The sequence below is a fragment of the Alligator mississippiensis genome, chromosome 9, assembly GCF_030867095.1.
Source record: "Alligator mississippiensis isolate rAllMis1 chromosome 9, rAllMis1, whole genome shotgun sequence".
Lineage (NCBI taxonomy): Eukaryota > Metazoa > Chordata > Crocodylia > Alligatoridae > Alligator > Alligator mississippiensis.
Genome location: NC_081832.1, coordinates 45,765,869 through 45,787,682, shown reverse-complemented (window position 1 = coordinate 45,787,682; position 21,814 = coordinate 45,765,869). Strand labels below are relative to the sequence as shown.

Sequence of the window (21,814 nt, the reverse complement as noted above, 5' to 3'; positions counted from 1 at the left end):
AATTGTCATGCTAATGATAGTAAGTCAGTGATAAGAAGAAACAGCTCTTGTGGACTCAAATTACAAGTCAGTAAACTATTTTTAAAGAGCATTTTCTTGGTGTGAAATGTGTATGTGCATACTATGTTACAGACTAAAGACAAGTCACTTACAAAAGAGAAATGTTGCTTTGACTCTAACCCTGGATATATCAAAATATGGTGGTTTTAGTGTTGTCAAAGTTAGTAAAGTGTTTAAAAAAATTAATGTTATTCTTATGTAGAATTAATACATTAAATCAACATATTAATTGGCAAAGAAAAAAGTAGTCAAACTAGCATAAACACTTCTAAATTAATTTAAATGTGGCCATACAAACCTGATGACATTCAATACTGACAAATGCAAGGTACTCCACCTTGCGGGTAGGGGGGAAAATCTGCAGCACGCTTATAGGCTTGGCAGTGCTATGCTTGCTAGCACCACGGCTGAAACAGACTTGGGGATTATGATTGACCACAAGATGAACATGAGCCACCAATGTGATGCCACAGCTGGTAAAGCAAACCAAACTCTGGCTTACATCCATAGATGCTTCTCAAGTAGATCTCAGGATGTCATCTTCCTACTGTACTCAGCCTTGGTGGGGCCACAGCCGGAGTACTGCAGTTAATTCTGGGCTTCACAATTCAAGAAGGTATGGAGAAGCTTGAGAGAGTCCAGAGGAGAGCCACGCACATGATCAGAGGGCAAGAGAATAGCACTTATGAAGAGAGGCTGAGAGCCATGAGACTTCAACCTGGAAAAGCACAGGCTCAGGGGTGACCTGGTGGCAGCCTATAAATATGTCAGGGGTGTGCATCAGGATCTGGGGGAATGCCTGTTCACCAGAGCGCTTCAAGGGATGATGAGGTCCAACGGTCACAAACTCCTACAAGACCATTTTAGGCTGGACATAAGGAAAAATGTCTTTACTGTCCAAGTCCACAAGGCCTGGAATAGATTCCCTCCAGAGGTAGTGCAAGCACCTACTCTGGACTCCTTTAAGAAGCGTATGGATGCTTATCTTGCTGGGATCCTTTGACCCTAGCTGACTTCCTGCCCTTGGTGTAGGGGGCTGAACCCAATGATCTTGCGAGGTCCCTTCCAGCCCTAATGTCTGTGAGTCTATATTACAGGCTTGCCTTAACTTTTGAAATCTGTGAAACAGATTATCTTAGACATTAGGGCTGGAAGGGACTTGTCAAGATCATCGGGTCCAGCCCCCTGGCCAAAGGGTAGGCAGTCAGCAGAAGTCAGATGATCCCAGCAAGATAGGCATCCAAGTGTTTCTTAAAGGATCCAGAGTAGGTGCCTGCACCACATCTGAGGGACTCGGGCAGGAAAGAAGTCTTTCCTTATGTCCAGCCTAAAACAGTCTTACAAGAGTTAGTGACTGTTGAACCTAGTCTTTCCATGGGGTGCCCTGATGAACAGACATTTTCCCAGTTCCTGAAGCACACACCTTTATATACTTATAGGCTTCTACCAAGTACCCCCTGAGCCTACACTTTTCCAGAATGAAGTCCCATGTCTCTCAGCCTCCTCCATAAGGCCTGTTCTCTTGTCCTCTAATAATTCACGTGGCTTTCCTCTGGACTCTCTCAAGCTTCTCCACATCCTTTCTGAATTGTGGAGCCCAGAACTGGACACAGTATTCCGGCTGTGGTCTCACCAAGGCTGAGTAAAGTGGGAGGATGACTTCCCAGGTCTTGTTTGAGATGCATCAGAAGATGCAGGCCAGAGTTTTGCTTGCTTTGCCAGCTGCGGCATCACATTGCTAACTCATGTTCACCTTGTTGTCAATCATGACCCCCAAGTCTCTTTCAGATGTGATGCGAGCTAATATAGCACTGCTTACGCTGTAAACCTGTAAGTGTGGCGTGGGTTCTTTCTCCCGAGGTGGAGAACCTGGCATTTCTTGGTGTTGAATGCCATCAGGTTTTGATCCTTCCACCTTGTAAGTCTGTCAAGGCTGGTGATCCAGGCCGACCTGTCCTCTAGGGCGGGGATTTTCAACCTTTTTTGGTCAGTACCCCCGGCGGCCGGTCAAGAAGCAGGGAGTCCCCCGGTGGCTGGTCAATGAGCGGGAGGGGGGCCAGGGTGGCAAAACCACAAGTGCTGGTGATGCACAGCAAAAACAAAAACAGTGGTGGCACATGGCACGCAGTGGTGCAAAGTGATGGTGGCCCCTCCCCCTGCTTCTCTGCGCTGCTATTTATAACACCCAAGTCCAGATTATTTACAAACACTTTGAAGAGTACAGGTCTGATAACGGAGCCCTATGGGGTGCCACTAGTTAGTGTGCCAAGTTGATTCGGTTCCGTCAACTATCATTCTCTGGGTCTGTCCATGGAACCCATTCCCCAGCCATCAGACTGTGAAATTGTCTAGGCCGCAGTTCCCCATTTTTTCCATGAGGACATCATGGAACACCAGGTCAAAGGCATTCTTGATTTTAAATGGATTTAGTGGAATTGCAACAAAAAACCTTCCACATGAGCACAACAGCAGAAAAGTTTTTGTCGGGTAGCAAAAGAGGGTTTGGATGTAAAACAAATGCTCCAGATTTTTGTAACAAACAAATATGTCTATTACACTGCAATAAAATGGCAGTTAATCTCTGGTAAAAGAAAATTAACTAATTTTGATTTTAATTTTTAGCTCCGCAAAGCTGTTATGGATCATGTGTCAGACTCTTTTCTGGAAACAAATGTTCCACTTCTCGTATTGATTGAAGCTGCCAAGAATGGGAATGAAAAAGAAGTTAAAGAATATGCACAGGTTTTCCGTGAACATGCCAATAAGTTGATTGAGGTAAGGTGGTACAAACCTAGTTAAGATAGCACTCGTACTAATTTTAACTTAACTTCTAAGTTTTCTTCAGCTGTATTCTAGCACTTAACAAATTCAGTTAATGTGCAGGTAATTTAATTTCAAATTCAGTTAATTAAATTCAGTTAGTTCAGTTAAATCTTCATTCAGGTGCCTACCCCCCCTGCCCGCCAAAAAAATCTTGTAAGCTGTGATATACCAAGATGTTGCTTCTGCTGTAGTGTTAGTGAAATGGCTATAATGCATCAGAGACTCGAACTATATTGGAAATGTATTTAAAAGTAGGAGTTTGAATACTGTGGATTCGTTTGTTTATATTGCACTAAAATTTTTCTAAGGTAGTGAAATGAATAATTGCTGAGTGTTAGTTGGTGTGTCTCATGCCCACAAAATGTGTGTTAATATAAATTTCCAATTAAATTTGTACCTAAATGAGCTGAGTTCTAGAAGTCTAGAATGAAAGTTGCAGATTTCCATATAAAACACTATAAATGTCAGTGCACAACTTTTAAAATGGGATTGGTATAAAAATACTAATTGTAAATTTTGCGCACCAAATAAAATTCATTCTTAATTGCAAGATATTTCTAACAATGTTTACTTTAAACAGATTAGTTTTCCATTTAATTGCAGTACGTAAAACACGGGTCAGTCTGTCATTCAAGTGAATGTCTTGGCAACTGATTTACAATTAAGAAACATGAAATTTGTTCCATGTCTTACTCAGTGATTCTGTCTACACATGCAATAAGCTGTGGAGCAATTTGATCTGGAGTAAACTACTCCCAGGTGCGGCATCTACACAGCAGCAGTTAGAGCTGGGGCAGAGCAGTTTATGCCAGGACCACTCCTGCCCTGCTCTGCCCCAGGCTCCAGGTGGCAGCAACAGAGGGGCTGGTTGGTGTACAAGGGTGCTGAAAGTATGGAGCCATGCAGGAGGCAGGAGTCTGGCCCCCTGCTGCCTGGGCTGACCAGGCACAATTTATGCCCATAGTCAGTGTCTACACATGTATTTAATTGCAGTTAATTATTCCACTGTAAGATAGAACTGTCCCTGATAATACTATTTTATGGCAGTGGTAATTGGTTTATTGTGGCCTGATGCCGTTGCACGTGTAGATGGTGATGCTTTACTCAGCAGTGTACTTCACAGTAAAGCACGCGTGTAGGCGCGACCAGTATGTCTTAACATTGACCTACTGCCTTAGCATTCATATTTTGTTCTTTCATGGTAATGAAAACTAAACACCTAAGGAACACAGTCTACAGTTATTATTTACTCTTAATGCATAGCTGGTTTTGCTAGCTTTTTAAACGTTTTGCTGTATCCATTTATATGCTGCTGCGGGGCTAAGTGAATCATTACTGGTGCTAATAAGCTCAGTAGCATTTGTAAAAAGTCAAATGCTGATTAAAATGTGTCACTGATAATATGCTATTCTGCTGGTTGACCACAGTTGAGTCCATTTACCTTTCAAGCTTGGATATTTTTACATCGTGAGAATTTTATTTTTCTAAAGGAACAATGTAACTATCAAAATCAGTTTTACTGAAGGTAGTTCTCCTTGCAGTAATTTTACATTTTTTTATTAGTTTAAGGTACTCCTGCCACCATTATATAGGTGCATTAAATAAGTATTGAGAGGCATTTTAGTATAGGTTAGTATAACCTTAGGTAACTTGAACACTTTGTTGGATTTAGTAATGTACATTTTACCCATCATGGAGAAACTCACTGTGAATAAAGGAAGAACAGTGAATTTATGTCCAAAGCAACCTGAATTCCCTGATTAATGAGGTTTTGATATCATTGAATAAATAGTGTTTTGCTACAACATCTGAGTGAATGATGCCCATAAAGAATGCCTTGCATTTGAAAGCTTGTCTAACTTTTTAACCAGGTAGTTCCTCCAATAAAAGATATCACCCACCCAAATCCTTGCCCCTCACATACTTCATCTAAAGGTGTTCTGTGAAGAGGGGCCCTTTGCGCCTCAAGGCTTGTCTAATATCTATATGGTTGGGTTAAGAAAAATATTACCCCCAAACCCCTTTCCCCTTGCATATTTTTTGGACCACCTGGAAAAATCCAACCCTACCTGGAAAAAATTAAAACTTAAAGCTTTACTAGTCTGTCTTTAGCTTTGTGTAAACTGCCCATCATTGTGCGTCTAAAATGTGCTTTTTATGAGTACTTTATGCCAGTCTCAGTATTTTGTATTAAGGCCTAAAGCAAATTTTATTGTAAACTTCTGTATTTCAATTTTTTTTTTTTTTTTAAGGCAAGATACTTTCTTGAGCTGTTGTAGGTTTATGATTGTAGTGGTTTGGCCAGCATAAACTGAATAAGAGCAGTACTTTAAGGCCTTGTGTAGACATTCAGGGCATTTTTACATATGCGTGTGGTGGGCTGCGCTTTAATCGGAGCAGCTCCGAGAGCCGTTCTAATTAATGCACCACAACATCTCATGTATCAGCATCCCCACACTTCAAAATGGTGGCGGGGGTGCTTAAACTAAGGCGCATTTGATGAACTTTAGTTCAAGCACCCCTGTCACCATTTTAAAGCACAGGGACACTGATACACAAGACATGGGAGGCTTCTGGAGCACAGTAATTATGCTGTTCCAGCAGCCTCCGCACTTATACAGGCATCCTCAGTTTCTCCTGGGAGAGTTGCTTCTCCCCCAGGAGAAACTGAGTGTACAGAGGTTCAAGCTTTTTTTCCCAGGTGATAAAAAATGGCCTGGCCTCTTCAGGAGAGAACCTGAAGTTGCTCCTGGGAGATCCAATGTTTGTATATGCTGTGGCTTCTCTCAGGAAAAGAATATAGTCCTCCAGCATAACCCCCTCGTTGTCCCCGGGAGACTGTGTAGACGAAGGCATGCAGACTAAGGAAGCCTCTAGAGCAGTGGTTCTTAACCTTTTTGGACTCGAGGTCCCCCTCACCCCTGACCTGCACCCCCTGGTCCTGCTGCTGACCCTTAATCCTGACCTGCTGCTCCCCCTCCCCCAGCACCCCCAGTATATGGGGCAGGGGTGGGTATGCACATGCTCTCCTGCTCCACCCCGATTTCTGCACCAACAGCAGGCACGGGGCTGCAGCCTGGCTGGACCAGGCAGGAGCTGTCTCCACTCCCCTCAGGTTACCTGCACTGCCCCTCACCCCATCTCCCAGGGTAGAGTTGCAGCCTAACGGGAGTGGTGGAGGTGGCTGGGCCATGGCAGTGGGGTAGAACTGTGGCCCAGCATGTGAGCAGCTGGTGGCAGAAGAAGGTAAGGGCAGCATGTCTCCCCCTCTTTCCCCTCCCCCTCCCCCCACCTGTTACTCCTCATCAGGGATCCGGGTTTTCTGTTTCCCACAGAAAAATGGAGAAAATGTGGATTTCCTGTTTCTAGCAAGGAAAATGTGGATTTTCTCTTTTAGCAGAGCAACCCACAGATTTCCCTGTTTTTGCAAAGAGCTCTGCAGGCTGGCAGAGCTCCAGGCTGCAAGAGCTGTTTGCAAAAGGGGTGGGAAGGCCACAACCCTGCCCCAAGGGGCAGGGGGAGGGGGAAGGGTGGAGCCTGACACTATCACTTACCTGAGGCTGCTTCATGCTCACTCTTCTTGCTGCAGGCAAGTGGGGCTTCGGGGTTGAAGGGCAGAGCTGCGGGGAGAGAAGCTGGCTAGGGGTTGAGGGAGCGGGGAGGTTTGCAGCCAGTTGGGCACTCCAGCCAGGAGGGCATTTGCAGCCTCCTCGCTCCCAATCGGAGTGCCTGGCCAGCTGCAAACCTCCCCACTTCCTCAGCCCCCAGCCACCTTGGGCAGTCTTTGGCTGGGAGGGGAGGTTTGCAGCTGGCCAGGAGTGGTGGGGGTTTGCAGCTGGCTGAGCACTCTGGCTGGGAGCAAGCAAGCTGCAAACCCCCACCTCCAGCTGGAGTGCCTGGCTGGCTACAAACCTCCCTGCTCCCTCAGTCTTGAGCCAGCTTGGGCATTCCCTGGCTGGCCACTCTGGCTGGGAGAGGATTTGCATTCAGACCGCTCCTGGTCCAAGTGCTTGACCAGCTGCTGACCCCTGCCACTCCCAGCCAGCTGCAAATCCCCCCCTTCCTGGCCAGAGTGTCCAGCCAGGGAGTGCCCAAGCTCGCTGGGAGCTGAAGGAGTGGGGATGCTTGCAGCCAGCCGGGCACTTAGGGCAGGAGGAGGTGGAAGGTTTGCAGCCTCCCCCACTCCCTCAGGCCCCGGCCAGATTAGGCACTCCCTGGCCAGGCAGTCTGGCTGGGTGCTTCAGTTTGCAGCTGGCTGGGAGCAGCGAGGGTTTGCAGCCAGCTGAGCACTCCAGCCGGGAGCGGGCAGGCTGCAAACACTTCCCCGGCTGGAGTGCCCAGCCGGCTACAAACCTCCCTACTCCCTCAGCCCCCAGCCAGCTGCAGGGAGGAGGGGTTGCAGTCAGCCAGGCACCCCATCTGGAAGTGTGGAGACTGCAAACCCCTACTCCCCTGGCCAGAGTGCCCAGCCAGCTGCAAACCCTGGGTCACAAACGCTGTGCTTCCCATCCTGTTGCCCTACCCCAGGCCTTCTGAAGCGCAGCATGTGCGACTGGCGCGACAGGGCACAGAACGCCAAGCACAAAAGCTGCCTGCCGCTGCAAGCTCCGTGCTACCATGGCCACACCTCTGTATGCGTGGGGACAGTGCACACCCACCCTGTCCCCACCCCCCCACACACAGATCTGGGGGACATGGGTCCCCCCCTGCTCTCTGGGAGTGCATGCTGCCACTGGGAACCGGCCCTACCTAGGCCTGCAGCAGGCAGACAGCAGGTGGGGAGCCGGCTTGTGCTCCTGCTGTAGCAGCCACTGCCTTCCATTGGGGACGGGGGACTGCGGACCTGGGTCCCTGGCCCCATAGCCCTTGCAGCTGGGGGCCCCCTCAATCGGGGCTGTGGGTAGGGGGCAAGGGGTACAAGCAGGGCTGGGGGGCTTTGAGGGACACCACCAACAGGTCAGGGTGGGCGTTTAATTTTAACCACAGATTCTGGGATTTTGTTACAGAATTTGCCATTTTATTTGAGAATTTGTTTGTTTGTTTGTTTGTTTGTTTGTTTGTTTTAATCATGGAAAACCAGGATCCCAGCTCCTCATGCTGCTGGTGGCATTGCTGGCACGAGGGTGGTGGCAGCAACAAGTCCTGCCACCCCACTCTGCCTTCCCAAGCCAGGTCCTGCTTGCTGGGTCACGGAGGTGGTTTCTGCCATTGCTGGTCTAGGCTGACTGCAGCCCTGTTCCTGCTATAGGCACAGAAATCGGGGAGGTTATATGTTCCCCCTGCCCCCACCCCCCACAACTTACTTACAGGGAGCTGCTCTCCATCACTGCTTGGCTGCCATGTGCATGTGTGTACACGCACACACGTATTTGATGCCCCCTGCCGGCCTCCTCCCACTCCCCCCAACCTCAAGCATATTTAGTTTGTTCACAGTCCTTTGATATGTTCCTGTGCAGTGTCAGCAGGTCAAGCTCTCCACTGTTCAGGGTCTCAGTATTTGAATGTCTGTACGTGTGGCTCTGGGTAGGTTCCTGTACCAGGAGAACCAACCCGGGAGAAGTTTCCCAAGTTATTTGAATGTGTGTAAGCAACCTAAGTTGACACCCCAAAGAAACTAACTGTTGTCTGTGCATCTTTAAAACTTCTCATTTCTTGCCTTCTGAGTCCCTCTTGCCCCCGGGGCTCTCTTCCCCCCCCCCCATGTTGTAGCTTTAATATCCTCTTAATTTAGCTTTAATGGCATTTTCCCTTTTAAAAAAATTAAACTTTGTGCCTTCACTATTTGGTTAGACAGCCCCAGAATGGCAAGCGAAACAACACTGACAACTGTTTGCAATCTGCTGACAAAATAGTCAGCGGCAAAATTTCCCACTAGTTTGTACGGAAGACTTTAAAGCAGAGATTGAATTCAGATTTGCAGAGGATATTTTTTGTGCAAATTTTATCCTAGAAAGCTGTTTAGAAAAGCAGTCAGACTTGCTTCTGTCACTGTGGATTGACTGTAGGTCATAGTGTAAATGGCAAGTGAGGAATTGCATTCAAAATTTGACCCATTTGTTCATGCTCTCTAGCCTTGTAAAACATTGAAGTGCATTTGTTCAAAAGTGCGTGAGGAAACAAGCTGAATATGCATACACTTGAGATTTTTTTTTTTTAAAGCATCTTCTCATAGGGAAAACAAAACCAATTTTCACTGGGGCAGTAGGAGGCACTTATACTTTGTCAACTTTTCACTTTCTAGTGCTTTACACCCTTTTTGGCCTAAGAACTCTTTAGAAATTTTTACATTTGATTAAAAACCATGTAAAAAGTGCTTTTTGCTTTTTTCTTGTTTCATTCTTAAATTAAGCTGCATTTCATCCAAGCTTTATTCAATATCTTATTTATCTAATTATGTATAAAATGAAATGTCTGCAGAAGCCAGACATTAAAGTCGGCCCAGAGGGTGAAAAGTTCAACCAAATTTTAAACAATTGCAGTGGAATGGCCTTGAAAGAGAAATGACTAGGCAGCTGTAATTAAAGCAGGAGCTAGAACTCCAGTGCTGAACTGTTAACCACAGTTAACAGGAATCTTTACAATGCAGTTTTGATTTGAAAATTATCTGGCACAACTGATAATTGGGGAACTTGCATTTTAAAATACCTGCTTCTACCTAAATACAAATTGTATAAAGTTTATTTGCAGGTAGAGATTAGAAGTTGTTTTTTTTAATTAATATCATTCAGAAATCTGAATTTACCATTGTAATTCCACTAAATTCATCTGCTGAAGTCTAATTTCTCTAAGCAATTGACTTTCTTAGGTCTGTAGGGAGAGAGAACTTCACTGGCATAGAACATGGTGGTAGAATTAGTCTGTTGTAGGTATGTCAGTATAACTCTGGGTTTGAACATGCTATTCTGATACATTCATATAACTGTAACAGAATTATTATTCTGCTACAACTATACCAGTCAATTATCATGTAAACGAGACTTGCCTTTCTACTCGGCATATCCTGAAGAGCACTGAGTAGTTGTCATTGTCAGTGCGTAAGTGGTATTATGGACTTAGCTTTGTGTTTAGATGTAAAACACCAAATGAATTGTTCAGAGCTTGTGTATTGTGTAAAGTCCTGTCCTTACAGGCAGAACACTTGTGCACATAAACAATAAACACCTCTGACTGGAGGTAATACTGAAGTGATGTGCTTTGATGGTTTTTCAGAGGCTGTTTTTCACAGATTCACAGAAGTTTAGGGCTAGAAGGGTCCTCGTAAGATCATTGGATCCAGCCCCCCTGCTCTAGGCAGGAACGCCAGCTGGGGTCAAATAAGCACAGCAAGGTGTGTGTCCAGTCTCCCACTTGGTTTCCAAAGTAGAATAAGTAGAGTGGCATGTTCTAGACGGTTTTCGAATCTGTTCTGTCAGAGTATATTGAATTAAGACCTGCTTAGCTTCCAGCTGTCTTTGTTCTAGACCAGTGGTTTTCAACCTGTGGTCCACAGACCCCTAGGGGTCCATACACTATGTTTAGTGGGGTTGCAAAAAGATGTGAATACCCACACTTACAGTTCAAAGGGCTCCATTCAAAAAGTTTTAGGAGTCCACAAATGAAAAAAGTTGGAAGTCACTGTCCTAATAGCATGTTGGACTTTTTTTTCTTAGCCTGTTGCAGAAATAATATTACAACTGGAAGTTACTTAATTATGAGCCGAAGATGCTCAATGAGAATAGATGGCTCTGTTTCTGGTTTTTTTTCTTTTTCTTTTTTATTGAAGCAGAAATGTACATGGTAATTTATCATAACTTTCAGGCTTGGGACCTCCTACTGGGTGACTCGAAACATCAAAATGTGACAAATGTCTGAAATGTGGAACACCAAGCTTTGTTTGGAATCATGACGTAATTGTCTCTGAGGCGTTCTTACTAGGATGACATTGGTGTCTAGAACAGTGATTTCTGAACCAGGGCGCTACATGGCGCCACACAATGTTAGTACTGTTAGGTTTGCAAACGTGATTCACAAGGTGAACCCAGAGATTTCAAATAGAAATCCATAGTTGTGGTTTTTTTCTGGGTTTGGTTTAGTTTGTTTTTTTTGCAACGAAAAACTGCTGTATTGTTCTTCTGTGGTCAGAACAAAAAAAAAAGAGTGAAAATTAAGACCTGGCATTTTCTGAGCGGTGCCATGAGTCTAAAAAAGGTTGAGAACCACAGAAAGTAAAGCAGGAGTTGTGACCTGTTTGGATAAACATACTCTTTTGCAAGTTGGTGTTTGAAAGGTACTGTAGATGAAATGTAAGTATTAGAGATTTGGGTCCTAATCTCAGCTCTGCCTGGAATACTTTTTTGTGCAGCCATTCTGTTACCTCCCCTTTATATGAGAGTGAAGGGTGGGGGAGGGGTAAACATGCTACTGTTTCCTAGAATAAATAGTACAAACCCATGCTAGGAAAGAGTTGTGGAGCACCTAATAGTATTAAGAACAGCAGCAGTAGAGATGAGACTTGAAATCCTGGGTCTCCCCCCTTTAGTTCTCCACTTTGTGCACTTTCTCCACTTTGACTCCACTTCTGTTTTGTGTGCTCTCTCCCCTTTCCTCTGCAGAGCACATTGCCTGTTGTGGTCTGTCAGAACAGAAGCATCTTAGGCAACCTGGTAACTTGATGGGTTTCTGGAATGCAGGCCTTTTATTGTCTTCTGCGAATTACTGCTTCAAGAGAGGACAAAAACTGCCTTTTATAAGGTTTTCAGTTGACATGGGTGAGGTATGACAGGCCTCTGTTTCTCTTACAGTATTGAACAGTATGTTTCAAAAGTGGCTTTCAAAACCATTGTACTAGGGTTAGTCTGTTAAATGAGCTATTTGCTTTACCTTATAAGGGGGTTCAGTACAAGTTCAGAAGTTGACTTGCAAGAATAACCAGGGCATTACTTTGACAATTGGCACATTACATTTTAAAAATTGAGTCTCAGATATTTTCTTTAGCCTTGCCAATCAAACCTACAGCAGAGCCAGCTATTTGCTCCCTTGGAGAGGTGACAGAACCATCAGACTTAATGTTGAGCTCGTCAGTCCTCTCCCTTCGAACATCCTGACACTCAGTCCCAGTCCAACCAAAATAGCCTTTCCCCGCCCAGCTTAGCTCCCATTCTCCCCTCTGCAGTTCTGTTTGTGTTTTACCTTTGCAGCTTTTTTTTGACCAACATACCAGTTTTTTCTGTTCTGATTTTGAAAATGAAATACCAAAAATATGAACCGATAACTTTGTATTCACAGCATTTAATATTTCAGAAAAAAATTAAAACTTAGGTTTGTTGATTTCCTACTGTCTGGTACTGTGCAGTTTAATTGGAAGGCTTTTAGGTTTGAAAAAGATTGTGCTGATACAGTTATCAGGGATTTCTTTCTAATGTACACTTTTAATCCTAACTAGTTTGCAGTCTAAAAATGTCAAAGATTTTAAGGGTGCAAGGTCTGATGAAGGATATTTTGGAATAGTTCATAATGCTTTTAAACTGTGAATAAACCTTGCTTTTTAGGGACATGCTTCTTTTTCAATAGTTAATACATAAATGCTTCTCTCAAGTGAGATTTCACCTAAAAGCCTTTACTCCAAACTACCCCCGCCCACCAAAAACAACCAACCCAAAACAAAAACCTTGATTTAAGACCAGGAAGCAGAAAGATCATGTATGCTGTGTCATAGTCATTGTTTTCTTAAGTGAAGGAGCTATGCTGATAGTCTAGGGCAGTGGTTTTCAACCTGTGGTCTGCACATTGAGGAAGAGAAAATACTTGGAATCAAATATTGACATGAAACCATTTCTGAGTTCTTGGAGGTTTTAATCTCTTAAGACTTTAAACCATTGTCATTCCTGTGGTACCTGAGAACCTACTTCCCATGTGATGTGAGCTGTTTTATCAGAAATGTTTGCAAAGTTTCTATTTTATTTGTGATTTTGTTGCATTCAAAGATAAGCTTCCAATACCAGGTAAATGTCTTCACCCTCTGGGATGGACAATGGAGGTAAAGGCATCCAATTCAAGAATCTAATTCCCATGTTAAATTTTGTAATAACATGTTTATTCAACAATTCAAGAGAACAGGCACATTGTTGCAACGATAATTTCTGTGGATAAAACAGACAGCAGTTTAAAACAAATATATACAGTAAATGACCCACGTTTCCTTAATATGCCATCTAAAATTTGATGCATCTTCCAGATGAATAAACTCTCACCAAGCTCATTTTATCAGTCAACTATTATGTTTATAAATTCATTTGCAGTTGTTAATATCTTTTTGAGCATTCATTCTTTGCATAAATACATAATTATAAGTAAAATAAGAAAGCATCACCAAATCATTCTTTTCTTCATTTCCTCACAAAACAAGAGAGACCCTGCATAGCATACTTAAACAAAGGCAAGCAGTATTTTTGTACAGTTCTTGTGTTTGTGGCTCGTTTCACTTAGTATGTCAACACCATATAGCAGAGGTGTCCAACTCATTTGGCCCCACAAATCTGGCCTGTGGGGCATCCTGTGAGCCAGACAACCCATTTCCCAGCAGCAGGGCAGCAGCTTGTGAGTTTGGCTGCCGGAAGGTGAATTCATCAGGGGGTGAATGCCACTGCCACTTGCCCCACCTGCCCCTTTTTCCTCTGCAGTTTATTCTTTATTTTTAGTTGCGAGTGGTGACCCAAGACCTGAATTTGGTGGACAAGGAAGTATGGGTAAGGGAGATGGGTTAGGTGGCAGTGGCATTCACTCCAGGTGTTCTGGAGATGCACCAGCCCAGTGGCTCTGGCAGCCATGCCAACCAGCCCCGAGGGGTGCAGTTTAACTGCTCACGGTCTGCATATAGCCTACAGGCCACCAGTTGGGCAGCCCTGCTATACAGCATTATGTAACAGCAGATTCTGTGATTGCTGGTAAGTACAAAGGATAGAAAAATGGAAGTACTCTTAATTTACAAGGGTTGTAAGTGGGGAGGGGAAAAGGACAGAATGGGCATAACAGAAGAAAGGGTGCTCCTTTTTCTTTGCCTGTCTTATTATAATACACATAAGCCAAAGTTCAGGCAACAGAGAGAAGAGTAATCTGTATGGCTGGAACAAGCTAATAGAAACATAAAATGAATGCAGATTTGAACTGAACTTTGATACGAATGGAGAGTTTTTAGTGGAACTGAATAGAGCATTCTTCTTGTTCAGTATTCATGGAGACCATATCGGGAAGCTGCAGTAATCAAGTTGAAATGAGATGGATCTGTTGAATATTTTTCAGCAGAGACAAAGTCCTGGTAGTACTATCCATGGAGACTGTTGAAGTAACATTTGTGAGATTTACACTTTTATCTCTAGGGGCCAAAGGAGATATGAAGGCTATGGACAGTGAAGGTAGATGGGATGCAGAAGAGATGGAATTGACTAACTGGTGGTTCTCTTCCATTAGCCCCTCTTCCCCACCCCAGCAGAATTATCTTTTCCTCAGTGACGGGCATAAGTATTCAGTAGAAAAATGCCTGTAAAAGGTGTCTATGAAAGTATGGTTCATGTTCACAATAATAGTGGCTGTAGTCTTTAAAAACAAAACCAACACACACCACACACACATAGGTAAAAACTGTTAGAGGGCTTAACAACATTCTATTCCAGGCATGTCAATGTTTTTGTCCCAAAAGCAATTTTAAATAGCTTTAAGAGCTTCATGCATGGTTACCTCTGCTAGTGTTTTTAATACTTAATGTATAAGTAACCAAATATAGCTCAATGCCTGGTTTTTAATCTTATTATTCCCTAACTGTATTGGAATCTAGACAAGTAATGTCATCAAGGACTCAGAAGCCTTTTTGTAGAAGTAGTTCATCCTAGTAAATATTTCTTCCTCTAACTTTTTTTCCAGGTGGGCAGTGCATTTACACTGCCCACCTGTATACTCAGTCAGTTTCAGGTGCTAAGTTAACTGGAAATAAGTTTTGGTGCCTGGTTAGTTGCTTGACCAAAGGAACTTCTATGGACTTTTGAAAACTTAACTTTGCATTCATAGCAGTAAGAAGTGGAATGTAGGCCTTCTGAAAACCATGGGGTAGATGTCAGGGGAGAGCAGCAGAGGTGATGTCATGATGAGCAACTGCTACAAGCTATCAAACCAGGAGGAGGTGGTGGACATGGTCGTCTTTTAAGCAACTGAAGGAAGTTTTCATATCGCAGGACTTGTTTCTCATGGGGCAAATTAATTACCAGGACATCTGCTGGGGGGGGTGGCATAGCAGTGAACGAGCAGTCCAGTAAATTCTTTGATACCTCTGGGGACAACTTTTTGTTAAAAATGGAGTAGGGGTAAGTACTAGAGGTATGGCATCTCCAGGGCTGGAGGCTGCATGTCAGAACCTGATCTGGCATGTCAGCTCTGGGGCTGCATGGTGGAATCTGATCCAACATGCTGGTACTAGGGCATAACCCTGGCATGCTAGAACAGGTGGCATGCTAGGTCTGACCCTGTGCACTGGCTACAGGGCCACACTCCCAGTCTAGGACTAGAGCTGTGTAGCCTGGGGCAGTGTGCTAGGTCCAGCTATGGACCAACCCCAGGCACTGGCCTGATCTGCTGCATGGTTGGGGAAGGAGGTCCCCAGGGGTCCAGAAATATGGGGGGAGAGGGCAGGAAGCAGTGGCAGCATTAATTACATTACCTCCCAGAGCCATGGTAATTAATACTGCCACTCTTTGGCACCTCTCTTCCCCCTCCCCCCACTCCTCATTACATGGTGTTATCTGCAAATTTGCTACACATTGTTGGGTGGAGTTGCAGACACCCTGGAGGGCCAGGCTAGGATTCAGAATGACTTGGATAGACTAGAAAAATGGTCTGCAGTCAACGAAATGATAATCAGCAAGAACAAATGCAAAGTCCTGTACTTTGGACAGAATAATTTTATGCACAAATGCAGACTGGGGAATGAGTGGCTAGGCTGCAGTACCTGTGGGATACATTGAGTCTGAATAAATTGAGTATGAGCCAATGGTGTGCTTTTATGGCAAAAAAAAAGTCAACAGCGTGTTGTATCAACAAGAGTATCACTTGCAAATCAAGAAAAGTGATTATTTTTTCTTCTGCTGTATTCAGTACTGGTGAGGCCTTACTTGGAGGACTGTGTCCAGTTTTGAGCCTCACTTTTCAAGAAAGATGTGGACAGATTGGAGAGAGTCCAACAGAATAACAAAAATTATTTAGGGGCCTGGAAGGCAAGACTTCTGAGTTGAGGCTGAAAAAGCTAGGGTTATTTAGTCTGGAGAAGAGAAGACTAAGGGTGAATTTGATATGTCTTATATATCTCAAGGGTGATTATAGAGTGGATGGAGTGGGAGACGGGTCTAGAAATAAGTTGCCTCAAGCTGTAGCAGAGGAAATTTAGGTTGGAGATTAGGAGGAACTTTGTGCCTATTGGGGGGGAGGAGGGCAAACTTTGGAACAGGCTACCTAGAGAAATTGTGGAATTAAGAGCAAACCAGGCAGACACTTAGCAGCATACCTGCCTAAACAATCCCAGCCATCTTGATGGATCTTCATTCCATCCAGGAAGAGCACACACCAACTGCTGAAACTTCCTTAGCCTGACGAAGGGTTTTTGAACTCAAAAGCTTGCTTAATAACTATTCTCCAACTATTTGGGTTGATCTAATAAAACATATCAAATTCACCCAAGGAACCTTGTCTGTCTAGGGAAGTTGTGGACACTATCACTGAAGGTGTTCAAGAAGAAGAGGTTGGATAGCCACTGGTTGAGGATGATCTAGATGTAGCTATGTCTATGTTCTATCATGGGTATTTCCCATGCTTCTGTACTTTGTTTGCTCCTGTACTCCCATCCTTTCTTTCTTTCTCTCTTTCTTTTCTAGTAGCAAAAAAAAAAAAAAAAAAAGTCTTAGTGTGTTTAAGCCTCCCCAGAGATATTGTATGTTAGCTACAGCTAAGGCTGGGACTTCAACTGGAGTGTGCCGACTCTCCTGCTAGAACTAAAGCCAGAGGTTCCTGGCTGGAGGGTCTTGCCCCTTCCTTTGGGATCAGACCAATCACCATATTTGGTGTCTGGAAGATATTTTACCCCATGCTCAGACTGGTATAGACTGCAGGGGTTTTTACTTCCCTCTGCAGTGTGGGGCATGGCCCTCTACCCAGGACCTCTTGAATATATACTGACAACATTTTATAGAAGCAGGACATTAGGTGCCATGGTTCTCCTGCTTTACCTGTGTCAGGTTAGGGTTTGGTCTGTGTTGTGTCATGGTTGAGGGTAATCTTCATGTAGAGTTTAGATTATGGTTGAATGAAATTTGTTTGTTTGGATAGGGATGTTAGGCAGGGAGTTGGACTGGAGACCTATGGAGGTCCCTTCCAGCCCTACTTCTCTATGACTATGACTAAGTAGCTTGAATAACTATGACCAAGAGCAGGCTTCTTGTTGGGGAAGGTGCTTCTCACATTGTACAAATATTGCTATTACAATCATTTGAAACACTTACAAGAATGTTAGGTGCTCTTATGCCTCGCATATCTTAGTCCAAGACCAGGTATGCACGGTGCACTAGAGGAGGGGGAAGTGTTGCTGTTCTCATAGCACAGGTTTGCTGGCACAGCTTCATACTAACTAAGAGCAGTTTGCCAATATAGTGTACCTGCATTCCTTTGCTTATAAATCCCTTTTTACACTGTGGGGAATTATGCAGTTATGCGCCCGCGCAGTTTTCACATAAAAGTCATAACTCTGCATAATTTTGCATAATTTAACTACAGCAGGCTTTATGCCTCTACCTCCTGTGAGGTAGAGGCACAGAGCCACACAACTGGACAGCTGAGTTAGTGGGGAGCTCCTGCCTGCAGGAGGAGGGAAGGTGGGCATTGGGTTTGTGGGTGGGTGGGGTTTGTGGGTGGGTACAGGCCATGTGCCATTTGGCCGGGCCAGCTGGTCAGCTCAGTACCTCCATGTGGGGCTTCCAGCACTCCCAGCAGGAGGCTGCATGTGGAGGCAAGTGGGAGCCTGCCTGGCCCAAAGGTGCATGACTCAGTCCCTCCATGTGGGGCTTCCAGCACTCCCAGCAGGAGGCTGCATGTGGAGGCGAGTGGGAGCCTGCCTGGTCCAAAGGTGCGTGACTCAGTCCCTCCATGTGCAGCTTCCTGCCTGAGTGCTGGAAACACCACATGGACAGCTGGCTTGGCCCAATGGTGCGTGAACCAAGGAGCCACACACCATCAGTCCAGGCAGGAAGCTGCACATGGAGGGATGGAGTCCCTCACCATTGGGTCAAGTGAGCTCCATGCTTCCACGTGCTGGAGTGCTGGGATCCCCACGTGGAGGCACAGAGCCCACCTGGCCCAATGGCTCATGGCTCCTGATCCCCATGCCATCAGGCCGGGCCAGCAGGCTCTGTGCCTCCATGTGGGGCTTCCGGCACTGCAGTGGGAAGCCACACATGGAGGCACGGAACCTGCCTGGCCCAATGGCACACAGCTGCTGCCTGCAGTGCTGCAAGCCCGATGTTTTGGCATGGAGCCAAACTGGTCTGGTCTGAAGGCATGCACCAGTGGACCAGGCTAACTCCATGCCAGCACATTCAGGTCCTGGGACTCAGCCAGATGCGCACGCTGCTGTCTTGACTGCCTGCCACCGCCATGAATGCCCCAAGGGCCTGCTGCTGTTGAGCTGATGACGGCAGGAGCTGTGCACCATGGAGAGAGGGAAAGACGTATGGTGGTGGGGCCCATACCCACCTACAACCCCCACCACACACACACACACACACACACACACACACACACACACACACACACCTCTGTCACACCCCCCCTTCACAACTTCCCCACACAAACCTTCACAAGCCCCACATACTCCCATACCTCTTCACAATCCCCCACACCCCTCACAGCCACTAACAAACCCTATACACAGGCCCATACCCCTTCACAAACCCCCCACAAACTCCACATATGCCTATACCCACCCCCACCCATACAAAGTACTTGCATATATTTCTAAAGAAGGCTCAAATGGTGATATATTTAGTTTAATTTGTAAAAAAAATAAATGAAAGTAATTAATTTTGCATAATTTAGAATTTTTATGTGCATAATTCCCTATGGTGTACCTTTTAGGCTATGTCTACAACAGGATTGTTTTACCTTTATTCCTATACCAGCAACACACTTTTAGTGTAGACGCACTCTACTGACTGACATTAGTCCTCTTCTTCCTCTTCTCTCTCTCTCTTCCCAAGAAGACCCATTTCCCATTACCTAAAAGATAGCATCAGAGCTTGGCTTTCTGTGCCAGACTCCAGTATATAGAAGCCAGTTCAATTTGTTAGTTTTGGACACTCAGGGAATTTCTTCCTCCCACCCCACCCCTTCAAGTAAGTTGGAGGGAACTTGACAAAGTAGGGGGGTACCTACATTTTGTCAGAATATCTAAAATGGTTCAGCATATTGCCCCCTTAACTTGTGAAGTTGTCCGTCTCTGCATGAGAATGGCAGCACATGACAGTTTCACTTAACTGGGCAAAGAAATTGCCCCCAACCCCCACCTGCAGGAGAGGCTTGTTAATGTAAGGAATAAAGCTTTCACAGGAGTTGTAGATTTCGGAATCAAATGTAAAGTTCACTTCATCTAAACTTTCCCTCGGTGAAGTAGTATGTGCGAGCACAGCTATGTAAGTTATGCTTCCTACAAGTTTGAAAGAAAAGAAAGGTATGTTTCTCATTTTGAAATATTAAGTATACAGGTATTTCAGTAATAAGGGGCATATAATTACTTGGGTATCTTAATTTTATTGTTCTCTCTTTCCCTTTTTGTCACCTGCCTTTTGAATTCTCCCTTAAAGAACATAAGTACCTTTATAAAAACCTCTATTCATTTCTCCAGGTTTCTGAAGCCTAAAAACATTTTGCCTACTAATTTTGTTCCATGTAGTTGAGATTTTTTTCCATTATGCTTATAATGAAGCTTGAAATTAAAATAGCTCTTGTCTTCTACACCAGTATAATCATAAATCTAGAGAGCTCTAAGAATGGTACTCACTTAGTGGGCAGTACACCGGGAGCCTTTCTATCAGCATGGCACATTTTCTTTTTAAATAAATAGTTACAGTTCTAAGTTTATAACATGTTCTTAACTTTCTCTGGCCTTTTCTGCGCTAGATGCAAGATCTCAAAAGGGTCTGTGTGAACCTTCATTTCCTTTGCAACAGTTGCAAGACTGTAGTGTTGTCTGAAGGTTGCTTAAAAAGTTTATTCTTACTGTGAAAAACTGAACAAAATTCTTCAAAATTTTCTTTTGCAGGGAATTCCTAAATGGCATAAGAATTTTTCTGTTGGTCTTTTAGGCACTCAGGGAATTTCCCTCCCCCCCCCCTTCAAGTAAGTTGGAGGGAATAGGTTCCACTATTGCAACTGAAAAAAAGGGAAGAGAGGAGTGCCAACGGATGAGATCAAACAGTACTTCCTCATGCTTTTCGAGCTGGAGAGTATCTGCAAGTATTTGACTGAATTTTTCCACCTCTTTCAAGTGAGAGGAAATAGGGAAAGATGCAAGTGAGTCTCTCAATAATGGAAGGAGTCTAAAAAGAGGAGAGATGGAAATCCATAAATTGAAAGTTAAAACAAAACATTCAATTTGGGGTAATAGTTAATCATTTCTAGTGAAGGTATTACAGTAAAATGGTATTTTCTTAGAGGGAATAAAATTGGTGTCAGAAACATTTATTGGTAGGCAAGCTCTAGTTACTTTATCTAAATTTCTCTCCCCCCTAAGGTTGGGATGAAATAGTGGGTAGACTTGGTTCCCTTTTTACTGAGTTGCTTTATGTGATTTCTATTAAGATTTAAGGTTTTCCATTGTGAAAGACCAACTTAATATATATGTTTTCATACAAATGTTGACTAGGTGTCAATAATGCTGGGATGGTGGGTGCAGTGTAATTTTTTGAGTGACTTTCTTGTGCATGTTTGAAGGTTGCAAAAGTATCAGCCAAAGGGTAATAGGTTTCCCCCTTATTCACCAAGGGTTGCATAGCACAGGGATTAGAGCACAGGCCTAACCATCACAGGGTTGTGAAATTGAATTATAGCCACTGGTCTAGTTAGATGCAGTATAGACCATATTATACCACAGTGATGTTTTTAATTCTGATCTGGCATTGACTTGCTCTGATATTTGGCAGAATGTTTAATCTTTGATAAAAAATTTCTGATCCATATAGTAGAGATAATACTAGTATTTAACCACTCTGATTTCCTTAAATATCAAATGTTATTGACTTAACTAAAAGAATGTTTTACAAAGCAGACCATTCCATGTTAGAAGTAGGAACAGAACTTGAGAACTACTGGATCATAGTCTTTCATTTATCAGCTAAAATTGTTTTGATTTTTGCATTATGCTGTTTGTACTCCCAGTATCATTCTCAAAAATCCCAAGAATAAGCCTCTGTCTTCAAATGTTCACATGGGGAAATGATTTATACAAATGTTAGCATTGCCCAGATTTCACTAGAGGTACACTTGTATATCAGTCATGAATCGGATCAACATGGGTAACAGGAAAATTAACATTATTGGCTTTTTTGGCCATTAACGTCACTGATAAATGTTGCGTGCATGCGCACAGCCGTAGCATATTTGTGGCCAGGAGCACAGATAAGCAGTGTGGAAAGTAGCATCCTGCCAGTAAGTCTGTAGGGGGGAGAGGGCATGGGAGACGGAATGGAAATGGGAGCAGCAGATTGAGGCCCCAACAGTGAGGGAGGGAGTGGGGCAGGCGCTGCTAAGGCAGGGCGGTGAATGCGACCCCAAGGCTGAGAGCAAGATGGAGTTGCAGGTGGCTTGTCTAGGGGTGGGGGGGAGGAGCTCCCTGCCACTATGTGCACCCCTTGGGGAGGCATGGAGG

The 21,814-nt window shown here is 44.2% G+C and overlaps 1 protein-coding gene across 1 annotated transcript in view; it reads left to right on the top strand.

Annotated features, from left to right (window-relative positions):
- Positions 1–21,814, top strand: part of CTNNA1 (catenin alpha 1) — a 175,415-nt gene that overhangs the window by 107,287 nt on the left and 46,314 nt on the right. The window contains exon 9 of the mRNA XM_014606559.3: positions 2,683–2,835. Coding sequence (XP_014462045.1) covers positions 2,683–2,835 — 153 coding nt within the window. The remainder of the gene's footprint in view (positions 1–2,682; positions 2,836–21,814) is intronic.